This window comes from Chlamydotis macqueenii, chromosome 8 (assembly GCF_036417535.1).
Source record: "Chlamydotis macqueenii isolate bChlMac1 chromosome 8, bChlMac1.mat, whole genome shotgun sequence".
NCBI classification, from domain to species: Eukaryota; Metazoa; Chordata; class Aves; order Otidiformes; family Otididae; genus Chlamydotis; species Chlamydotis macqueenii.
The window spans coordinates 1,790,309-1,808,405 of record NC_141563.1 but is presented as its reverse complement, the minus strand read 5'-3'; the positions used below and the strand labels follow the sequence as shown (position 1 = coordinate 1,808,405).

Genomic DNA, 18,097 nt, shown 5'->3' with positions numbered 1-18,097 from the left:
ACCTTTAGGGCCATAGACAATGCAATGTGTGCAGCTGGAAAAGCTCTGACTTTTTCTTCAGGACACTCCAACTTTAGGATATTTGACTCTTTCCCCGGGGAGTCCTGCAGGGCTCCAGGCTGCCCTTCAGAGGGGCGCAACTGTCCCACGGTATCACTGCTTTTCCAGGTGCCCAGTGCAGGAAAATTTCCAGGGCTAGAGCCATGGAAATGCTGCTGAGCAGCTGTGTGCAAGCAGCTGTAATAAGCCCTCAGTGTCCCTGCCTGGGAGGAGAGCACCAAGATCGTCCCTGATTTTGAAGAGAAGGAGTGAGGTATAGGGTGGTGTACACTTGGAAACTGAATTCCTCTGCTCTCAGAAGTGTCCAGGTTTTTGGTGGGGAGAAACACCCGAGTGTGATTGTCCTCCAGCTCAAAAGAGGTGCCAGCACAGGGCAGCTGAGACCAGGGTCTGTCCTCATTCCACACTAAGGGACAGTTCCTTCACCTCTTGGCACTCACAGGATTTCACTTGGAGTGCAGCAGGAATGACAAGGACTCCAACAGTCCTCAGCTGTGGTGGAGCAACCAGAACAGAACAAACCAAAGACAATCCCCACAGCTCACCTCCAGAGCTGGGAGAACTGGCAGTGACAATGCAGAAAGCTCTTTGCTATGAGAAGTGGATTTAATCTGAGTTCATTCCATCTTGCTATTTACTTATTGCCATAGTGCAGGACTGAATCCTGCAGAGACCACGGCACAGCTCCCTGCTCCCAGAGTCACCCTTAGCCAGCACCAACCACAGATCATGCAGGGGACCGGCAAAAGGTCTTCCTGAAAGGGGAGATGAAATCCTGGAGGTATCTATGAGTAACTGAGTAGATTTTGCTTAAATAAATCTGTCCTAACTTATTCATGCATTTTCCTCCTTGGACAGCCTCAAATCGCAGTGGAAGCAAATGTCCAACAGCAGCTCCATCACTGAGTTCCTCCTCCTGGCATTCGCAGACACACGGGAGCTGCAGCTCTTGCACTTCTGGCTCTTCCTGGGCATCTACCTGGCTGCCCTCCTGGGCAACGGCCTCATCATCACTGCCATAGCCTGCAACCACCGCCTCCACACCCCCATGTACTTCTTCCTCCTCAACCTCTCCTTCCTTGACATGGGCTCCATCTCCACCACTGTCCCCAAAGCCATGGCCAATTCACTGAGGGACACCAGAAACATCTCCTACCAAGGCTGTATGGCCCAGCTCTTTTTCTATGTCTTTCTTATCTCAGCTGAGTATTATCTTCTCACTCTCATGGCCTATGACCGCTACGTTGCCATCTGCAAACCCCTGCACTACGGGACGCTCCTGGGCAGCAGAGCTTGTGTCCACATGGCAGCAGCTGCCTGGGGCAGTGGGTTTCTCTGTGCTCTGCTGCACACTGCCAATACATTTTCACTGCCACTCTGCCAGGGCAATGCCCTGGACCAGTTCTTCTGTGAAATCCCCCAGATCCTCAAGCTCTCCTGCTCGGACTCCTACCTCAGGGAAGTCTGGGTTATTGTGGTCAGTCTCCTAGTAGCATTTGGCTGTTTTGTGTTCATTGTTGTGTCGTATGTGCAGATCTTCAGGGCCGTGCTGAGGATCCCCTCTGAGCAGGGACAGCACAAAGCCTTTTCCACGTGCCTCCCTCACCTGGCCGTGGTCTCCCTGTTTATCAGCACTGCCATGTTTGCCTACCTGAAGCCCCCCTCCATTTCTTCCCCATCTCTGAACATGGCGGTGTCATTTCTGTACTCGGTGGTGCCTCCAGCAGTGAACCCCCTCATCTACAGCATGAGGAACAAGGAGCTCAAGGATGCCCTGAGGAAAATATATGAATACACATTATTCTATCTTTAATAAGGACCCATCATCTACATATAAGTCCCAGGAACGCAGTAAAATCTCAGCCTATCTTTTGTTCTCCTATTTTTTAATGTTATAGTTGTTCTTCGAAGTTGTGATAATATGATTTGTAATTATGTATTGTTCATAAAATTTCTGAATTCTGAGACCTCTTTTTTTCATTCTGGTAAACCCAATATACATAAGGAATGGGGCCATTGCAAAGATAAAGCAGCTGGAACGTAGGCATTTGCCCCTACTCTCATCTCTCAGATCTCCTCTGGAGCTTGGGGCCCAGCCCCAGCAGGCAGAAGGGATTCAGGAGCCAAGGGCACAGCTGTCACATGGGAGATGACAACACCAATGTTAGCGTAGATGTTTGACCATGCAGGGTGAGGACACGCTGCAGTGCGTGTGTGGTGCAGAGCCCAGTCTCCTGGAAGGCAGCTGAGACAGGCAAGTGCAGGAAAGAGGAGGCTGGTCCATTCCCTTGGTGGCATGGACAGTCTGAGAAGGTGCCCCAGGGCACCCATCACGCCCCAGCCTCCTTTGTCAGATATTTCTAGCACTGGCCACTCACACCAGTTTGTGGGTGTTTTGCTCTGTGGCCATCTCCATCCTCCTGCTGGTCTTGGCACCTGTGCTGGGGGAAGAGCCAGCCCTGCCCAGCCGCTCTTCTCACCCAGACCTTGGCCACCCTAGAGCAGGGCTGTTTGTGAGCCCTTTCACGGACACGGCTGGGGCTTGGCTGGATCTGGGCACTGGGGGCTACAAAAGAAGGAGGGCTGATAGGGATGGACACTTTGGGCTGGCATGGGGAAGTTTCCCCAACCCAAACACACCCTGTCCTGTGCAGTGTCTGATGAGGGGGGCGTGGGGGCGTGTGTTGGGCAGTGGGGCTGTGCTGGCTCAGGAACGGGTCACAGATTGGAGCGATAACCCAACAGTCAGGGCACATTCTCAGAGGAGACCTGGGTAAGGAGCAACATTCTGCTTGGTGTCAGGTCTGCTCCAGAACAGAAAATCATAGAATCATAGAATCATAGAATGGTTAGGGTTGGAAGGGACCTTCAAAGGTCATCTAGTTCAACCCCCCTGCAAGGAGCAGGGACATCCCTGACTAGATCAGGTTGCTCAGAGCCTCATCCAGCCTGGCCTTGAACGTTTCCAGGGATGGGGCTTCCACCACCTTTCTGGGCAACCTGTTCCAGTGTTCTATAACTCGCATCATAAAAAATTTTTTCCTAATTTCCAATCTAAGTCTACCTCCCTCTATTTTAAAACCATTACTCCTTGTCCTATCACAACAGGCCCTACTGAACAGCCTCTCCCCATCTTTCTTGTAGGCCCCCTTCAGGTACTGGAAGACCACTATCAGGTCTCCCCGGAGCCTCCTCTTCTCCAGGCTGAACAGCCCCAACTCTCTCAGCCTGTCCTCATAGGAGAGGTGCTCCAGCCGTTTTATCATATCATCTTCGTGACCCTCCTCTGGACCTTCTCCAACTGGTCCATGTCCTTCCTGTGTTGGGGGCTCCAGAACTGGACACAGTACTCCAGGTGGGGTCTCACCAGGACAGAGTAGAGGGGGAGAATCACCTCCCTCGACCTGCTGGCCACGCTCCTCTGGATGCAACCCAGGATGCGGTTGGCCTTCTGGTCCGCAAGGGCGCATTGCTCATGTTGAGCTTCTCGTCCACCAGCACTCCCAAGTCCTTCTCCTCAGGGCTGCTCTCCATCCATTCTCTGCGCAGCCTGTGTTTGTGCCTGGGATTGCCATGACCCAGGTGCAGGACCTTGCACTTGGCCTGGTTGAACTTCATGAGGTTGGCACGGGCCCACCTCTCCAGCCTGTTAAGGTCCCCCTGGATAGCATCCCTCCCTTCCAGCGTGTCGACGGCACCACACAACTTGGTGTCGTCGGCGAACTTGCTGAGGGTGCACTCTATCCCACTGTCCATGTCGCCGACAAAGATGTTGAACAGGGCCGGGCCCAGCACGGACCCCTGAGGTATGCCACTCGTCACCGGTCTCCACATGGACATAGAGCCGTTGACCACCACTCTCTGAGTGCGGCCATCCAGCCAACTCCTTATCCACCGAATGGTCCGTCCATCAAAGCCATGTCTCTCTAGTTTAGAGAGAAGGATGTCGTGCGGGACAGTGTTAAAATCTTTGCACAAGTCCAGGTAGATGATGTCAGTTGCTCGTCCCTTGTCCACCGATGCTGTCACCCCGTCATAGAAGGCCAGCAAATTGGTCAGGCACGATCTGCCCTTGGTGAAGCCATGTTGGCTGTCACCAACCACCTCCTTGCTCTCCATATGCCTTAGCATGGTTTCCAGGAGAATCTGCTCCATGACCTTGCCAGGCACAGAGGTGAGGGTGACCGGCCTGTAGTTACCTGGGTCTTCCTTATTCCCCTTTTTAAAAATTGGGGTTATGTTCCCTCTCTTCCAGTCATCGGGGACCTCACCAGACCGCCACGACTTCTCAAATATGATAGCCAGTGGCTTGGCAACTTCATCCACCAGTTCCCTCAGGACCCGCGGATGGATCTCATCAGGTCCCATGGACTTGTGCACCTTCAGGTTCCTCAGATGATCCCGAACCTGCTCTTCAAGTACAATGGGTGGATCTTCATCCTCGCGGTCCCTGCTTGCACCTTCTACAGGTTGGGTGGTGGGACAGGAACTCTTGTTGGTGAAGACTGAGGCAAAAAAGTCATTGAGAACCTCAGCCTTCCCCATGTCCTGGGTAACCAGGACACTAGTTGCCTTCTGGAGGGGGCCTACATTTTCCCTGGACTTTCTTTTGTCCCCTACGTACCTATAAAAGCTCTTCTTGTTGCATTTTCTATCCCTGGCCAGATTCAGTTCTGCCAGGGCTTTGGCCTTCCTTACCTTATCCCTGGCCACTCGCGCAGCCTCTTTGTAGTCCTCCCAGGCTACCTGTCCCCGCTTCCACCCTCTATAGGCTTCCTTTTTCACTTTCAGTTGGTCCAGGAGCTCCTTGCTCATCCACGCCTGCCTCCTGGCCTTTTTGCCCAACTTGTTTTTCATCGGGATGCACCTCTGCTGAGCTTGGAGGAGGTGCTCCTTGAATATAGACCAACTTTCCTGGGCCCCTCTTCCCTCCAGGGCCGCCTCCCATGGCACTTGGCCCATCAGGTCCCTGAAGAGGCCGAAGTCTGCCTTCTTGAAGTCTAGGGCAGAGAGCTTGCCATGTAGTTTCCTTGCTGCCCCGTGGATCTTGAACTCCACCGCGTCGTGGTCGCTGCAGCCAAGGCTGTCCTTTAGTTTCACATCCCCCACCAGTCCCTCCCTGTTGGTGAGCACAAGGTCGAGCATGGCACCCCGCCTTGTCGGCTCCTCTATCGCCTGCAGGAGGAAGTTGTCGTTCACGCATTCCAGGAACCTGCTGGACTGCCTGTGCCCTGCCGTGTTGTCTCTCCAACAGATGTCAGGGTGGTTCAAGTCCCCCATGAGGACCAGGGCTTGTGAGCATGAGGCTGCTCCTATCTGCCTATAGTGCGCTTCGTCTGCTCTGTCCTCCTGGCCAGGCGGTCTGTAACAGACCCCCACCGTAACGTCTCCTGTCTGTCCCCATCCTCTAATCTTGACCCATAAGCTCTCTGTCAGCTCCTCCTCCATCCCCAGGTGGAGCTCCACACACTCCAGCCAGTTGCTGATGTAGAGAGCGACACCCCCTCCTCGTCTCCCCCTCTGTCTTTTCTAAAATGCCTGTACCCCTGCATGTTGACGCTCCAGTCGTATGTGTCATCCCACCACGTCTCCGTGATGCCAATGAGGTCGTACCCTGCTCGTATGCACGCATCTCCAGCTCTTCCTGTTTATTCCCCATGCTGCGTGCATTGGTATAGAGACACTTCAGCTGGGCCCCCAACAAAGATAACTTGCTGGCTGAGCGGGGTGTCCATGAGCCCTCCCATGTGGAGGGCAACCTGAAAGCCTTCTGTAAATTCACTGGCAGCACAAGGAGTCAGCTGAGGAAAATGTGGGCTCATGGCTCAGTGCAGCAGGACATGTAGTGACCAAACCTGAAAAAAGGCTGAGGAACTCATTGCTGTGTTTCCAACCTTTTCTCCTGGTAAGACCTGCCCTCAGACCTCCCTGGTCCTCCAGTCTCCTACCAACATCTGTGCTAGCAAGGTTGCACCCATGGCAGAGGAAGATGTATCTGGAGGGGACTTAATGACAGTTGGGCACACACAGGTCCACGGGCCTAGAGGGGATGTGCCCAAGGGTGCTGGGAGAACTCCCTGCAGTCATGGCCAGGCTGCTCTTGGTCTTCTTTGAAACGGGAGGTCAAACAGAGACTGGGAAAAGGCAGACACCACACCCATTTCCAAGCAGTGCAAGAGGGAGTATCCAGGAGCTGCAGCTGCCTCAGCTGGTCAGCTGCATCTCAGTCCCTGGGAAGGTGATGGAGCCAATTAATTCAGGTGACTCCTTTGCTCACATCCTTCAGCTGTGGCTATCTGGGCTGACCCGGGGTAGAGGAAATACCCATATGCTGCTTGGAAATGTGACCCAGGACCTATGGGAACACTTCTGGAGCATTCTCATCCCAGGAAATGTATCTCCAGACACCTCAGTTGAAACAACTTCTTCCTCTCCACTAACTAGAAAGGGAAATCTAGACAACTGGATTTGACAGAGACATCTGCATGGAGGTCTCTGATGTTGGGGGAGACACGTCTCCTCCCTTTCTTCACTTAAAACTGAGTCACTCTTCATTTACCCTGAGAGGAAGCAAAAGGGGAGTATTCAGGAATGATCTAGAGACCCCTTTAAGTAGACACTGTGACACTGATGTGTTGAGATGAGTGCAAATCTGGCCACCCAAACGCAGGCTGTTTTGCTGAAGTTGGTCACCCTGCTTCCCAGTATCCGATGAGAGAGCCTGCTGTCTCAGCGGGTGACCTCCATGCAAAGAGTGAGGAGTGGCATGGATGCTCCTGGGTGCAGAGGGGTTTTGGCACACCGGTATTTCCGCAAGACTTACAAATACCTTCTTTTTCATATACTGAAGGCCTGATTATGATAGCAATGCTTAGAAAATGTCAATAAAAATGAAACAAGGAAGGAATAAAGAAAGATGTAAAACAAAGACCAAATTCTAATACAATTTTCAGCTTTTAAAATTCTTGGTGTTTATTTCCTCCTAGTTTAGCTTTGGTTTATTTTTTGATATTGTACTCTTCCAGGGATTTCATTAATATTTTTTAATTAATATTGTGCAACAAAAAAGAATTTCCAGAACTAGGGTGGGATGTAGCTGCAGGGAACGCAGGTGTCTTCAGTTACAGGGACACGGACGCCTCATGCCAGTGCAGGTGTCCTGGGCCTCTGCCTGGACTCAACCAGCAGCTCCCCAGAAGCTCTGGTCTCCTGCAGGAGACCTCCTGTCCTGTGTGACAGCGACTGCTCACAGGGAAAAGCATCACATACACCGGGGCGTCTACGAGTGGCACTCGATGTCCGTGGTCAGGCAGCTGAGCTCTGCCTGGAAAGGGGAAGAACTGCTTGCAGCACTATAAAGAACACCTGAGCACCTTTCCATCACCTGAGATTAAGGAAAACTTTAGTAAAATGATGGTGATTTTCCACCACGACAAAATGGGGATTTCTAGGATGCATACTAATTGCAGGGGAGGAAATATGGTACTGTAATTGTCCCTGTACTCTCATTGCCAGAAGTCTGTACGGTGCATTTAACCTCCTTGATTTTTCCACCTCTCCAGGTGTAAAGGCGCCTTCTCAGCAGAACATGCCCCGCTTCATCAGCTTTTCCTCACAGGGGATGTGATCCAGCCCCCTGATCATCTTCAGGGCCCTTCACTAAACCTGCTCTAGCTTGCCAACACCTTTCCAGTGCTGGGGTTCCCAAAACTGGACAGAGTGTTTGGATGTGGCCTAACAATCTCACATAGAGGAGGAGAGTCCTTTCCCCCCATCTCCTGGCCACACTCCTGGTCATACAGCCCAGGGCACCGCTCTCCTCTCTTGCTGCCAGGGCACACGGCTGCCTCCTGTGCTCCCTGCCCACCAAGTCCTTTCCCTCAGAGCTGCTCCCCAGCCTGTGCCACGGCCAGGGTGAGCGCCCCGCAGGGACAGGAACTGGCCCTTGTCCTTGTGGGATCTGCCTAGGTTCCTCTCAATACACCCTCTCCTCCTCCTTGAGCCCTGTCACTAAGGAGAGGCCTGGGAGACCTTATCAGCAGAGCCTGAGGCAAAGAAGGCATCCAGTGCCTCAGCCCCGCCTGTGTCTGCAGTTATGCCCCCTCCACCCCATCACTCAGCAGCCTGTTCCTTGCTCAGCCTTTGCTGCGAACTCAGTGACAGAATGTGATGTTTTAGCCTCAATTACCACACAGTTTCTCCCCTACTGGGATGGGGGAGAGAACTGAGAAGAAGGAAAACTTGTGGGTTGAGATGAAGACAGTTTACTGAAATCGTAAAGGAAAACTACAATAACACCAGAATATAAGGATATTAAAATATAAAAATTGTACAATGTACTTTTTTTCACCACCCGATGCCCCAATGACCCATACATCCCTTCCCGAGCAGCGATCATGGAAATGAAACTCAGGAGCAAGCAAAGGAGCAAAAGGGAGCCAGCAAGGTAGAGGGAACATTGCGAGTGAATGAGGGGGAAAGATGGATGCCAGGAAGGCAGATACCCGCCCTGGCCAGCTCCCACTTCTATACTGAGCATAATGTTCATGGCATGGAATACTCTCTTTGGCCAGTTTGGGTCAATTATTCTGTCTGTCTTTCTCCCAGCTTCCTGCATCTGCAAATTAGCGAGACTTGGAAAGCAGGACAGTGTCCTTGGTCTCATTTACAACAGCTCATATCATCGGAGTGTTTTTATCAACATTCTTCACACAAGAAATCCAAAACACACCGGCTACTGAGAGGAAAATTAACTCCATCTCTGCCGAAACCAGGACACTGCAGCTCTTCATTTTTCTCTTGACCTTACCTGCAGCGCCCATCAGCTCCAGGTGATTGTCAGCTTTCCTAAACACGTGCCTGTATGCTGAGGTCACACTTCCAAATTTCTCCTTCATGGCCTGTCCTTGCTTCCTCCTCCTGACTGTTGGGTTATGGCTCCAATCTGTGACCCGTTCCTGAGCCAGCACAGCCCCACTGCCCAACACACGCCCCCACGGTCCCCCTTCATCAGACACTGCACAGGACAGGGTGTGTTTGGGGTGGGGAAACTGCTCTCACCAGAGTCCCCATGCCACACCTCAGTGTCCATCCCCATCAGCCCTCCTTCTTTTGTAGCCCCCAGTGCCCAGATCCAGCCAAGCCCCAGCCGTGTCCGTGAAAGGGCTCACAAACAGCCCTGCTCTAGGGTGGCCAAGGTCTGGGTGAGAAGAGCGGCTGGGCAGGGCTGGCTCTTCCCCCAGCACAGGTGCCAAGACCAGCAGGAGGATGGAGATGGCCACAGAGCAAAACACCCACAAACTGGTGTGAGTGGCCAGTGCTAGAAATATCTGACAAAGGAGGCTGGGGCGTGATGGGTGCCCTGGGGCACCTTCTCAGACTGTCCATGCCACCAAGGGAACGGACCAGCCTCCTCTTTCCTGCACTTGCCTGTCTCAGCTGCCTTCCAGGAGACTGGGCTCTGCACCACACACGCACTGCAGCGTGTCCTCACCCTGCATGGTCAAACATCTACGCTAACATTGGTGTTGTCATCTCCCATGTGACAGCTGTGCCCTTGGCTCCTGAATCCCTTCTGCCTGCTGGGGCTGGGCCCCAAGCTCCAGAGGAGATCTGAGAGATGAGAGTAGGGGCAAATGCCTACGTTCCAGCTGCTTTATCTTTGCAATGGCCCCATTTCTTATGTACATTGGGTTTTCCAGAATGAAAAAAAAGAGGTCTCAGAATTAAGAAGAAGTTGTATGAATAATACATTATTACAACTCATATTACCACAAGTTTAAAAAAAATAAAAAATGAAAAATAGGAGAACATAAGATAAACTGGGATTTTACTGCATTCCTGGGAGTTATATGTAGCTGGTGGTTCCTTACTAATGATGGAAGAAGATGTATTCATATAGTTTCCTCAGGGCATCCTTGAGATCCTGGTTCCTCATGCTGTAGATGAGGGGGTTCACTGCTGGAGGCACCACCGAGTACAGAAATGACACCACCAGGTTGAGAGATGGGGAGGAGATGGAGGGGGGATTCAGGTATGCAACCATACCAGTGCTGACAAACAGGGAGACCACAGCCAGGTGAGGGAGGCACGTGGAAAAGGCTTTGTGCTGTCCCTGCTCAGAGGGGATCCTCAGCACAGCCCTGAAGATCTGCACATACGACACAACAATGAACACAAAACAGCCAAAACCAAAAAAGACGCTGACCACAAGTACCCCAGCTTCTCTGAGGTAGGAGTCTGAACAGGAGAGCTTGAGGATCTGGGGGACTTCACAGAAGAACTGGTCCACAGCATTGCCCTGGCAGAGTGGCAGTGAAAATGTATTGGCAGTGTGCACCAGGGCATGGAGAAACCCACTGCCCCAAGCAGCTGCTGCCATGTGGACACAAGCTCTGCTGCCCAGGAGGGTCCCGTAGTGCAGGGGTTTGCAGATGGCAACGTAGCGGTCATAGGCCATGACAGTGAGAAGATGATACTCAGCTGAGATCAAGAAGAGAAATAAAAAGGCCTGTGCGGTGCATCCCAAGTAGGAGATGGCCCTGGTGTTCCAGAGGGAATTGGCCATGGATATGGGGACAGTGGTGGAGATCCAGCCCAGATCAAGGACAGAGAGGTTAAGGAGGAAGAAGTACATGGGGGTGTGGAGGCGGTGGTCGCAGGCTATGGCAGTGATGATGAGGCCGTTGCCCAGGAGGGCAGCCAGGTAGATGCCCAGGAAGAGCCAGAAGTGCAAGAGCTGCAGCTCCCGTGTGTCTGCGAATGCCAGGAGGAGGAACTCAGTGATGAAGCTGCTGTTGGACATTGGCTTCCTCTGGGCATGGGAGTCTGTCAATCCAGGAGAAGACAGTGAAGGGTCAGGACTGAATTTACTAAGCAAAACTGACTCCATTTTTCAAGGAACCATCATTCGCCCAGCCTCTATCCTTCCAGAAAGACCTTCGTGCAGCTCCCTGGCTGAGCTCTGGGTTCTGCTGGCTGAGGGTGCAATGGGGAGCAGAGGGTTCTGCTGTGGACTCCTGAGGAGTCAGTGCTGCCGACAGGCAGGTAGGAACCAGGAGTGATCTCTGTTTAAATCCCCTCATGAAATCATTGACATTTCAGCAATGTCCCTCCCAACTGACCCAGCTGCAGAGCAGAGCTGTGGGGGTTGGTTGTGTTTGTTTTATTCGAAGGCAGACAGCCTTGAATTTTCTGTTCTGCTACAAGAGCTGCATTGGGAGAGCTGGGCTGCAAACAGGCAGACCCTTAGTGCAGAGTGAGTCCATCAGACTTGATCCCAGCTGCCCTGGGCTTGCACCTCTTTAATCTGGAGGATGATCACACCCAGCTGTTCCCTTGGAAAGAAATTTGGATACTGCTGGGAGCAGAGGAATTCAGTTTAAAACTCCCCTCCCCAGTAAAACTCCCCTCAGTAAAGATCTGTGAGCTTTCTGATCCCTTGAAGATGGGGTGTCTGCCAAAAAGAGCCAGCTTCATCCCCACCCTCTGGCCTGCATTGCCCAGAGACCCACAGGCCAGAAGAGGGCTTGGGCACCTTGCTCCCATGGACACATCTGCACGGCAAGGCCTGCAGGGTCAGTGGCTGAGCTGCTGCTGAACCCCCATCCCCAGAGAGCCCGAAAACAAGAGCAGCAGCAGCAGGGGCAGGTGGAGAAAGAAGGAGAAATGCCCCAGTGCTTCTGCCCAGGGCGGCAAGGCCATGGAGGGACTGAGGGGCACTCAGGAGTCTCCTGTGCTGGAGCTCTGGCTGCAGAGGCTACAACTCACAGAGCCCATCCCACCCACCGTGTGCTCACCCCTGTCATCAGGAAACCTTCTGGCAGCAGAACCCTGCCCAGGCCCATCTTTCTGTTGGCCAGCCCTACGGAGTGGGTCAGAAAAACACTGAAGAGATGACAGAGCTTTCTGTAGGCAAAGGAATGATGAAGGAGCTTTATCAAGTTCCTCGCAGACCTGCTGATCTCTCAGTGTTACGCTATAGGGGCCTCCTTCTCTTGTCCAAACCCAACATCTGCATTGCTGTTCCCTCACAGTCCCAGCAGGAAACCGAGAGCACAGACCCTGGAAAGCACCTTTCCTTCCAGGCAGCCCCTGCCTGCTTGTGCTCCTTGAAAAGCTGCCTCTGCCCGTGTCCTGGGATTGACCTGCAGCTGTGAGAAGCTCTGAGCCATGCAGCACTCTCTGGGCAGCAGAAGGTCCCCGACCTGATGGGGGTCTCTCCTTCCACCCACAGCTTCTCCCCAAACACCATGGGGAGCTCTCCCCGGGCAGGCTGAGTGCTGAGCCCGGCAGAGGCAGAGTCCCTGCCCCAGCACACAGCCCCTGGGGCGCAGGGACCCTGCTCTGAAGGACAGCCCTGGGCACCCCTGGCTGCACACACACATTCACACCCTGCAGCCGTCCCTGGGAGAAGGCAGCCGTCGTGCCCTGTCCCTCTGGCAGTGCATCAGGGAATTCCTGCTCTGGAGCATCTCCTCCTCCTTCTCTACACTGGAGAGAGATCTCTGTGGGCTGTGGCAGCTGGACGAGACCCCTCCAGGAAGCTCCTGTTCATTGCCCTGCAGCCAGAGACTTACCGTGCAGAGGGCTGTGAAGGTTTCTCCTCCAGTGAGCTCTCAGCCCAGGCCGCCTTTAACCTCTCTCTGCCCTGCCTGTCCCCACTCAGTGCCTGCAGCAGTGCCCCCAGCCCTGCTGCGCTTGGCAGAGCAGCTGCTCCTGGGCAGAGCTGTCTCTCTGCCGTTCTGCCTCCTTGCCATGAGCTCCCTGCATCCCAGGAGCCTGCAGCAGCTCAGCAGCAGAGGACGAGCCCAAGGATTTTAATGACCTCTCTGGTGGGTTTGGGGCTGAGTCCATGAACCTCAGGCACGGTGAGGAAGTTGAGGAAACCTCTCTAGAAGTCAAAGTCAGACGCAAACTCCAAAGTTTCTTGGAGCCTTAATGGGTCCCACTGAGGGACGTTACTGACAAAGCCTCCCTGGGGCTGGTGAGAGCTGAAATGACAGGGAAAAGCAATGTAAAAGGTGAACAGATTCTGAGTAAACCTGGATGTGTTATATCAAGCCAGAGGGCCAAGCCCTGACCCCTAGGCTCGGGAAAGGGAGATCCTGTCCCTCACATTTCTTGAGACTCTTTCTGGGGCACTGTGATGTGGGGATGATGTGCAACGCCAAGTGCAAGAACAGGCTGTGACACCTCCCTGCTCCGGAGTGGGGAAGAGGAGTCCATGAGGCCCTGGTGCTGTCATGATAAAGTTTCTCCTAGGTGGCACAGGCAACAGCCATGGCCCAGGGGAGAAAGATGTCGGCTCTGATGAGGGTATTCAGCATTGTCAGCTCCCTCAACAATCTCCAGCACAGGCTGTCCTCTGCTGCCCTGCGGCTGCACCTGTTCCCTTGAAAGCTGTGGACACCTAATCCTCTTCTTCTTGTTCTCATCTGAGTATCTCACTACCATTACTGATTTCTCTCCACCGTCCCTGACTGTGCCTTGGCACACAAGGCCTTGGGCTGGTCCAAACTCCCTCTGGATTGACACACACACACACACAAATCCATCCACTGTCAGTCCATTGTTCAAGGAGCTGAAGCCTCTGATCGTGCTGCTCTGAGCCTCTGTCTCAGCAGGCAAAAGCCCAGGTGCCTCAGCATCACCACAGAGGCCATGGACACGAGACACCATCTTGGAAGACCTCTTCTGGGCACTCTCCAGTTCCTCCCAAGTTGCCTAGACCAGGAAACCCAACAGAGGAACCCACCAGTCCAAATGTGGCCACAACAGTGCTGAGTCGAAAGGGATGGTAACTCCCCTTTTCTGAGTGGCCACATTGTTCCTAAGGCAGCTGCCTACGCAGTTGATCTCACTTATGGTGAGCATGTTCTCCTGGCTCATATGGCATCACTCCTTGGGGCCAGGCCCTCCTCCTTAGGGTCCCTGCTCAGCCAGCCAGGTCCTAGCCTGCCCTGAGGTACAAGGTTATTCTTTCCCCTCAATGCAGGACTTGTTACTTCTCCTTGTGAACTTCAGATGTTTCTGTTGGCTGAATCCCAGAGATTCTCAGGGTTCTCCCAGACTGATGCTCCATTTTGCCAGCTGTGAATCTTGCAGGCAGCTGGCTCACCCTGCTTTTGGTGTCTCTCACAAGAAAACAGCATGAGTTGCAGGGCACTACAAATACTAAAATAAGGTATTAATTCAACAAAATTGCTTTCCAATATAGAATTATCCATGCTGACCACCTCAGAAAGAGCTACAAAGCAAGCAAATGCAAGACCAGTGTGGAAAGAGCAAACAAAGGAGGGCTGTTTGTATGGGAGGAGCTAAGGATGATCAAAGGGAAGATCTCTGGTGAGGGAAAAGAGGGGAAAAGGGAACAGCAGATGAAGCAAAGGGCATGATCAAGGAGGTCTGGAAGTACCTGCCAAGCAGCTCTGCATGTGAGCAGTGGTGACTTGCAGAAGACAAGAAAGATGATGTGGCCAAGGTCATGTTTGCTCACTTGCATGGTCATGAGGAACCAGAGTGCTTTCCCTAGCATGGTCAAGGGAAGCCCTGTGGTGGACGGAAATGCACCATCACCCGTACTCTAAGGCAGCTCAGGATGTCTCTAAGCCAACCTCCTCCTCACAGCAAGGTCTCATCACCATTGCACAGTGTCTAAACCTGAACTATTTTGGGTGTAGTGTAAAAAGTGCTGAGCAGAAGGAGATAATCACTTCTCCTGGCTGCGGTGCTCTCATGCAGCCCTGGATGCTGTTGGCCATCTTCTCTGCTGGGTCATGTTTTGCCTCATGAAACTGAAGGACCACCACAGCCTTTTCCCACAGAGCTGTTGCCCAGCCACACAACTCCTGGCCTCTGTCACTGCAGCCTGTAATTCCCCTGCTCACTCCTTGGGTCTTTTTAGAAGATGGACGCAAGATTGGCTTTTTGCTTTCTCCAGACATTATGACCTCACGAAATATCTTGGAACAGCCTTACTATGACATCATCCTGGTCTCTCAGCATCTTAGCATTCATCCCATCTGGTGCAACAGACTCTTAAGGCTTGGCCTTACCTAAGTAACCTCTGACTTCATCTCCATCCACTGCTGTGTTTTCGCTGGGCTCTGCCTTTTAGGCACACACAACTGAGAGACCTTGCTGGAGAAGACAAAGGCCCAGAGTACCTCCAACCTATCTATTACTCCTCTTGCTAAACCCAGCAGTGGCCAAACATTCTCTTCATTTCTTCTTGACCTTTTCCTCAAGTAGGAACAACTGATTGTTGTGCCCTGGATCTCTCTTGCAAATGTCAACTCTAGGGCTTCCAAAAACCAACCCTTTTAAGAATCATAGAATTCTTAGGGTTGGAAGGGACCCTTAAAGGTCATCTAGTCCAACCCCCCTGCAAGGAGCAGGGACATCCCCAACTAGATCAGGTTGCTCAGAGGCCTGTCCAACCTGGCCTTGATTGTTTCCAGGGATGGGACATCCACCACCTCTCTGGGCAATGTGTTCCAGTGTTCTACTACCCTCAGTGTAAAATGTTTTTTCCTAATATCCAATCTAAATCTACCCCCCTCTATTTTAAAGCCATTACCCCTCTTCCTATCACAACAGGCCCTACAAAACAGCCTCTCCCCATCTTTCTTGTAGGCCCCCTTCAGGTACTGGAAGATCGCTATAAGATCTCCCCGGAGGCTCCTCTTCTCCAGGCTGAACAGCCCCAATTCTCTCAGCCTGTCCTCATAGGAAAGGTGCTCCTGCCCACTGATCATCTTCGTGGCCCTTCTCTGGACCTTCTCCAACTGGTCCACATCCTTCTGATGTTGGGGGCTCCAGAACTGGACACAGTCCTCCAGGTGGGGGCTCACCAGGGCAGAGTAGAGGGGGAGAATCACCTCCCTTGACCTGCTGGCCACGCTTCTCTTGATGCAGCTCAGGATGCGGTTGGCCTTCTGGACCGCAAGGGCGCATTGCCGGCTCATGTTGAGCTTCTCATCCACCAGCACTCCCAAGTCCTTCTCCTCAGGGCTGCTCTCCATCCATTCTCCATGCAGCCTGTATATGTGTCTGGGATTGCCATGACCCAGGTGCAGGACCTTGCAGTTGGCCTGGTTGAACTTCATGAGCTTTGCATGGGCCCAGCTCTCTAGCTTATCAAGGTTCCTCTGGATGGCATCCCTTCCCTCCAGTGTGTCGACAGCACCACACAGCTTGGTGTTGTCAGCGAACTTGCTGAAGGTGCACTCTATCCCACCGTCCATGTCACCGACAAAGAGGTTGAACAGGGCTGGGCCCAACATGGAACCCTGAGGGACACCACTCGTCACCGGTCTCCACCTGGACATTGACTACGAATCTCTGAGAGCAGCCATCCAGCCAATTCCTCAGCCACTGAGTGGTCCATTCAGGTTAGAAAGAAAGATATTGTGCGGGACAATGTCAAATGCCTTGCGCAAGTCCAGGTAGATAATGTTCGCTGCTCATCCCTTGTCCACCAATGCTGTCACCCATCACAGAAGGCCACCAGATTGGTCAGGCACCATCTGCCCTTGGTGAAGCCATGTTGGCTGTCACCAACCACCTCCTTGCTCTCCATGTGCCTTTGCATGGTTTCCAGGAGAATCTGCTCCATGACCTTGCTGTATTTACCCTGCATCCATCTCCTGTACGCTTTTTTTTTCCTAAGGAACTTTCCCATGAGTCCTGCTTCTATTTTCCTTCCTCATTCTCCTTGGGAGGTGAGACCCTGTTATCTAATGATCATGACAACTAAGGCTGACTCTGGCTTTCACATCCCTCACCAGATCTTCCCTCTTGGTGAGTAACAGATGCAAATCAGTTTCACCATTGTTGGTCAATCTGACAAACGAGATACATAGACCTGTGTCCCAAACGATCCCAAGACCATCCAGAAACCTCCTGAATTTTTTACCATGCTGTTTTGCTCCCCTTCGAGGGTCATTGGTTGTGAAATTCTCCATGAGGACTTGAATGGGTTCTTTATCTCCCACAGCACAGTGCTCCTCAGCCTGAGGACATTGGTGCATGTTTGGCCTGGAGGTGAAGCCCATCCCAGCAAAGAAAGAGAGGATTTTGAAAGTGGTTTTGGGTGTGGGCATCCTGTGATACAGGAACATCATGAAACCTGTTGGATTAATCCATGATGGTATCATCAATGGGAAGGTTAAAAGATGGGGGAGAGAAGAACCAGGAGGGTTTGAGAGTGATGGAACACTTGCAGAGACCTCCGTGGGAGATGTTTTTTGATCATGTGCTGTCATCCGTCTACTGGATGGAGAAGGGACAGACCTTGTGTCTCCGCAGTGGTGGGATTCAGTCACTGGCCAAAGGCACTGAATTGGTCTGAGATGCCCTGGCTGGTGCCCATCACACCACTGCTCTGAATGGGGCTGGGGTGGCTGAAGCAACAGCTTCGTAGTCGGCATTATCCGCAGTGGCGCGGCACAGCGCAGGGCAGCCAGGACATTCCCGAAGCAGCAAAGCTCAGTGTGGAGCGGACCAAGGCGCCAGGAGCCCCACAGCTCACGCAACAGTGTCTGACGAGACATGGGCGGAAGCAGGGGTCACCGGCGGTCCGGCCCCTCTCCCCGTTTAAAGCAGAACCTGTGGAGCGCCGGTGACCCGGAGCGCGGCAAACAGGACGGGCAAACAGGGTGTGGCGTGTCAGCAAGTACATGGCACGGCTGTTTTGGTGGCAGTTCACAAGGGTAGGGCGCGTCAGCGAGGGCGCCGCCCCGGGCACTTGGTGTTTTACGCCTCTCAAGGCAACATGGCCAACACCCGCCTAAGAACAAAGGCTGAAGCTCCAGCCAGGAGGTCTGCACTGGCTCCGTCTGCGGCGGTCGATGCCTCCATGCAGACAGAGCAGCTGAGGGGAGAGACTGCGGTGCAGACCTCGGGCTGCAGGCAATGCCTGGACCCTACTCTCCGGGCAAGGGCAGGCGGCAGCCCTGACTGCAGAAGGTGTGCCCAGGTGGAGGAGCCCCTGCGGCAGGGGCTGAGCTGCAGGAGGCGGTCAGGAGGCTGCGGG

The 18,097-nt window shown here is 53.0% G+C and overlaps 2 protein-coding genes across 2 annotated transcripts; one reads left to right on the top strand and one right to left on the bottom strand.

The window, feature by feature from the left end:
• Positions 1–940: 940 nt before the first annotated feature.
• Positions 941–7,687, top strand: LOC104487214 (olfactory receptor 14C36). Its single transcript, XM_086753479.1, has 3 exons — positions 941–1,842; positions 6,818–6,864; positions 7,623–7,687. The coding sequence occupies exons 1-3, from the start codon at positions 941–943 to the stop codon at positions 7,685–7,687; spliced, it is 1,014 nt and encodes a 337-aa protein (XP_086609605.1).
• Positions 7,688–9,931: 2,244 nt separating this feature from the next.
• On the bottom strand, positions 9,932–10,951 carry LOC147599808 (olfactory receptor 14A16-like). The gene has a single exon (XM_086753478.1). It carries the CDS (start codon positions 10,949–10,951, stop codon positions 9,932–9,934), a length of 1,020 nt encoding a protein of 339 aa, XP_086609604.1.
• Between the last annotated feature and the right edge of the window lie 7,146 nt (positions 10,952–18,097).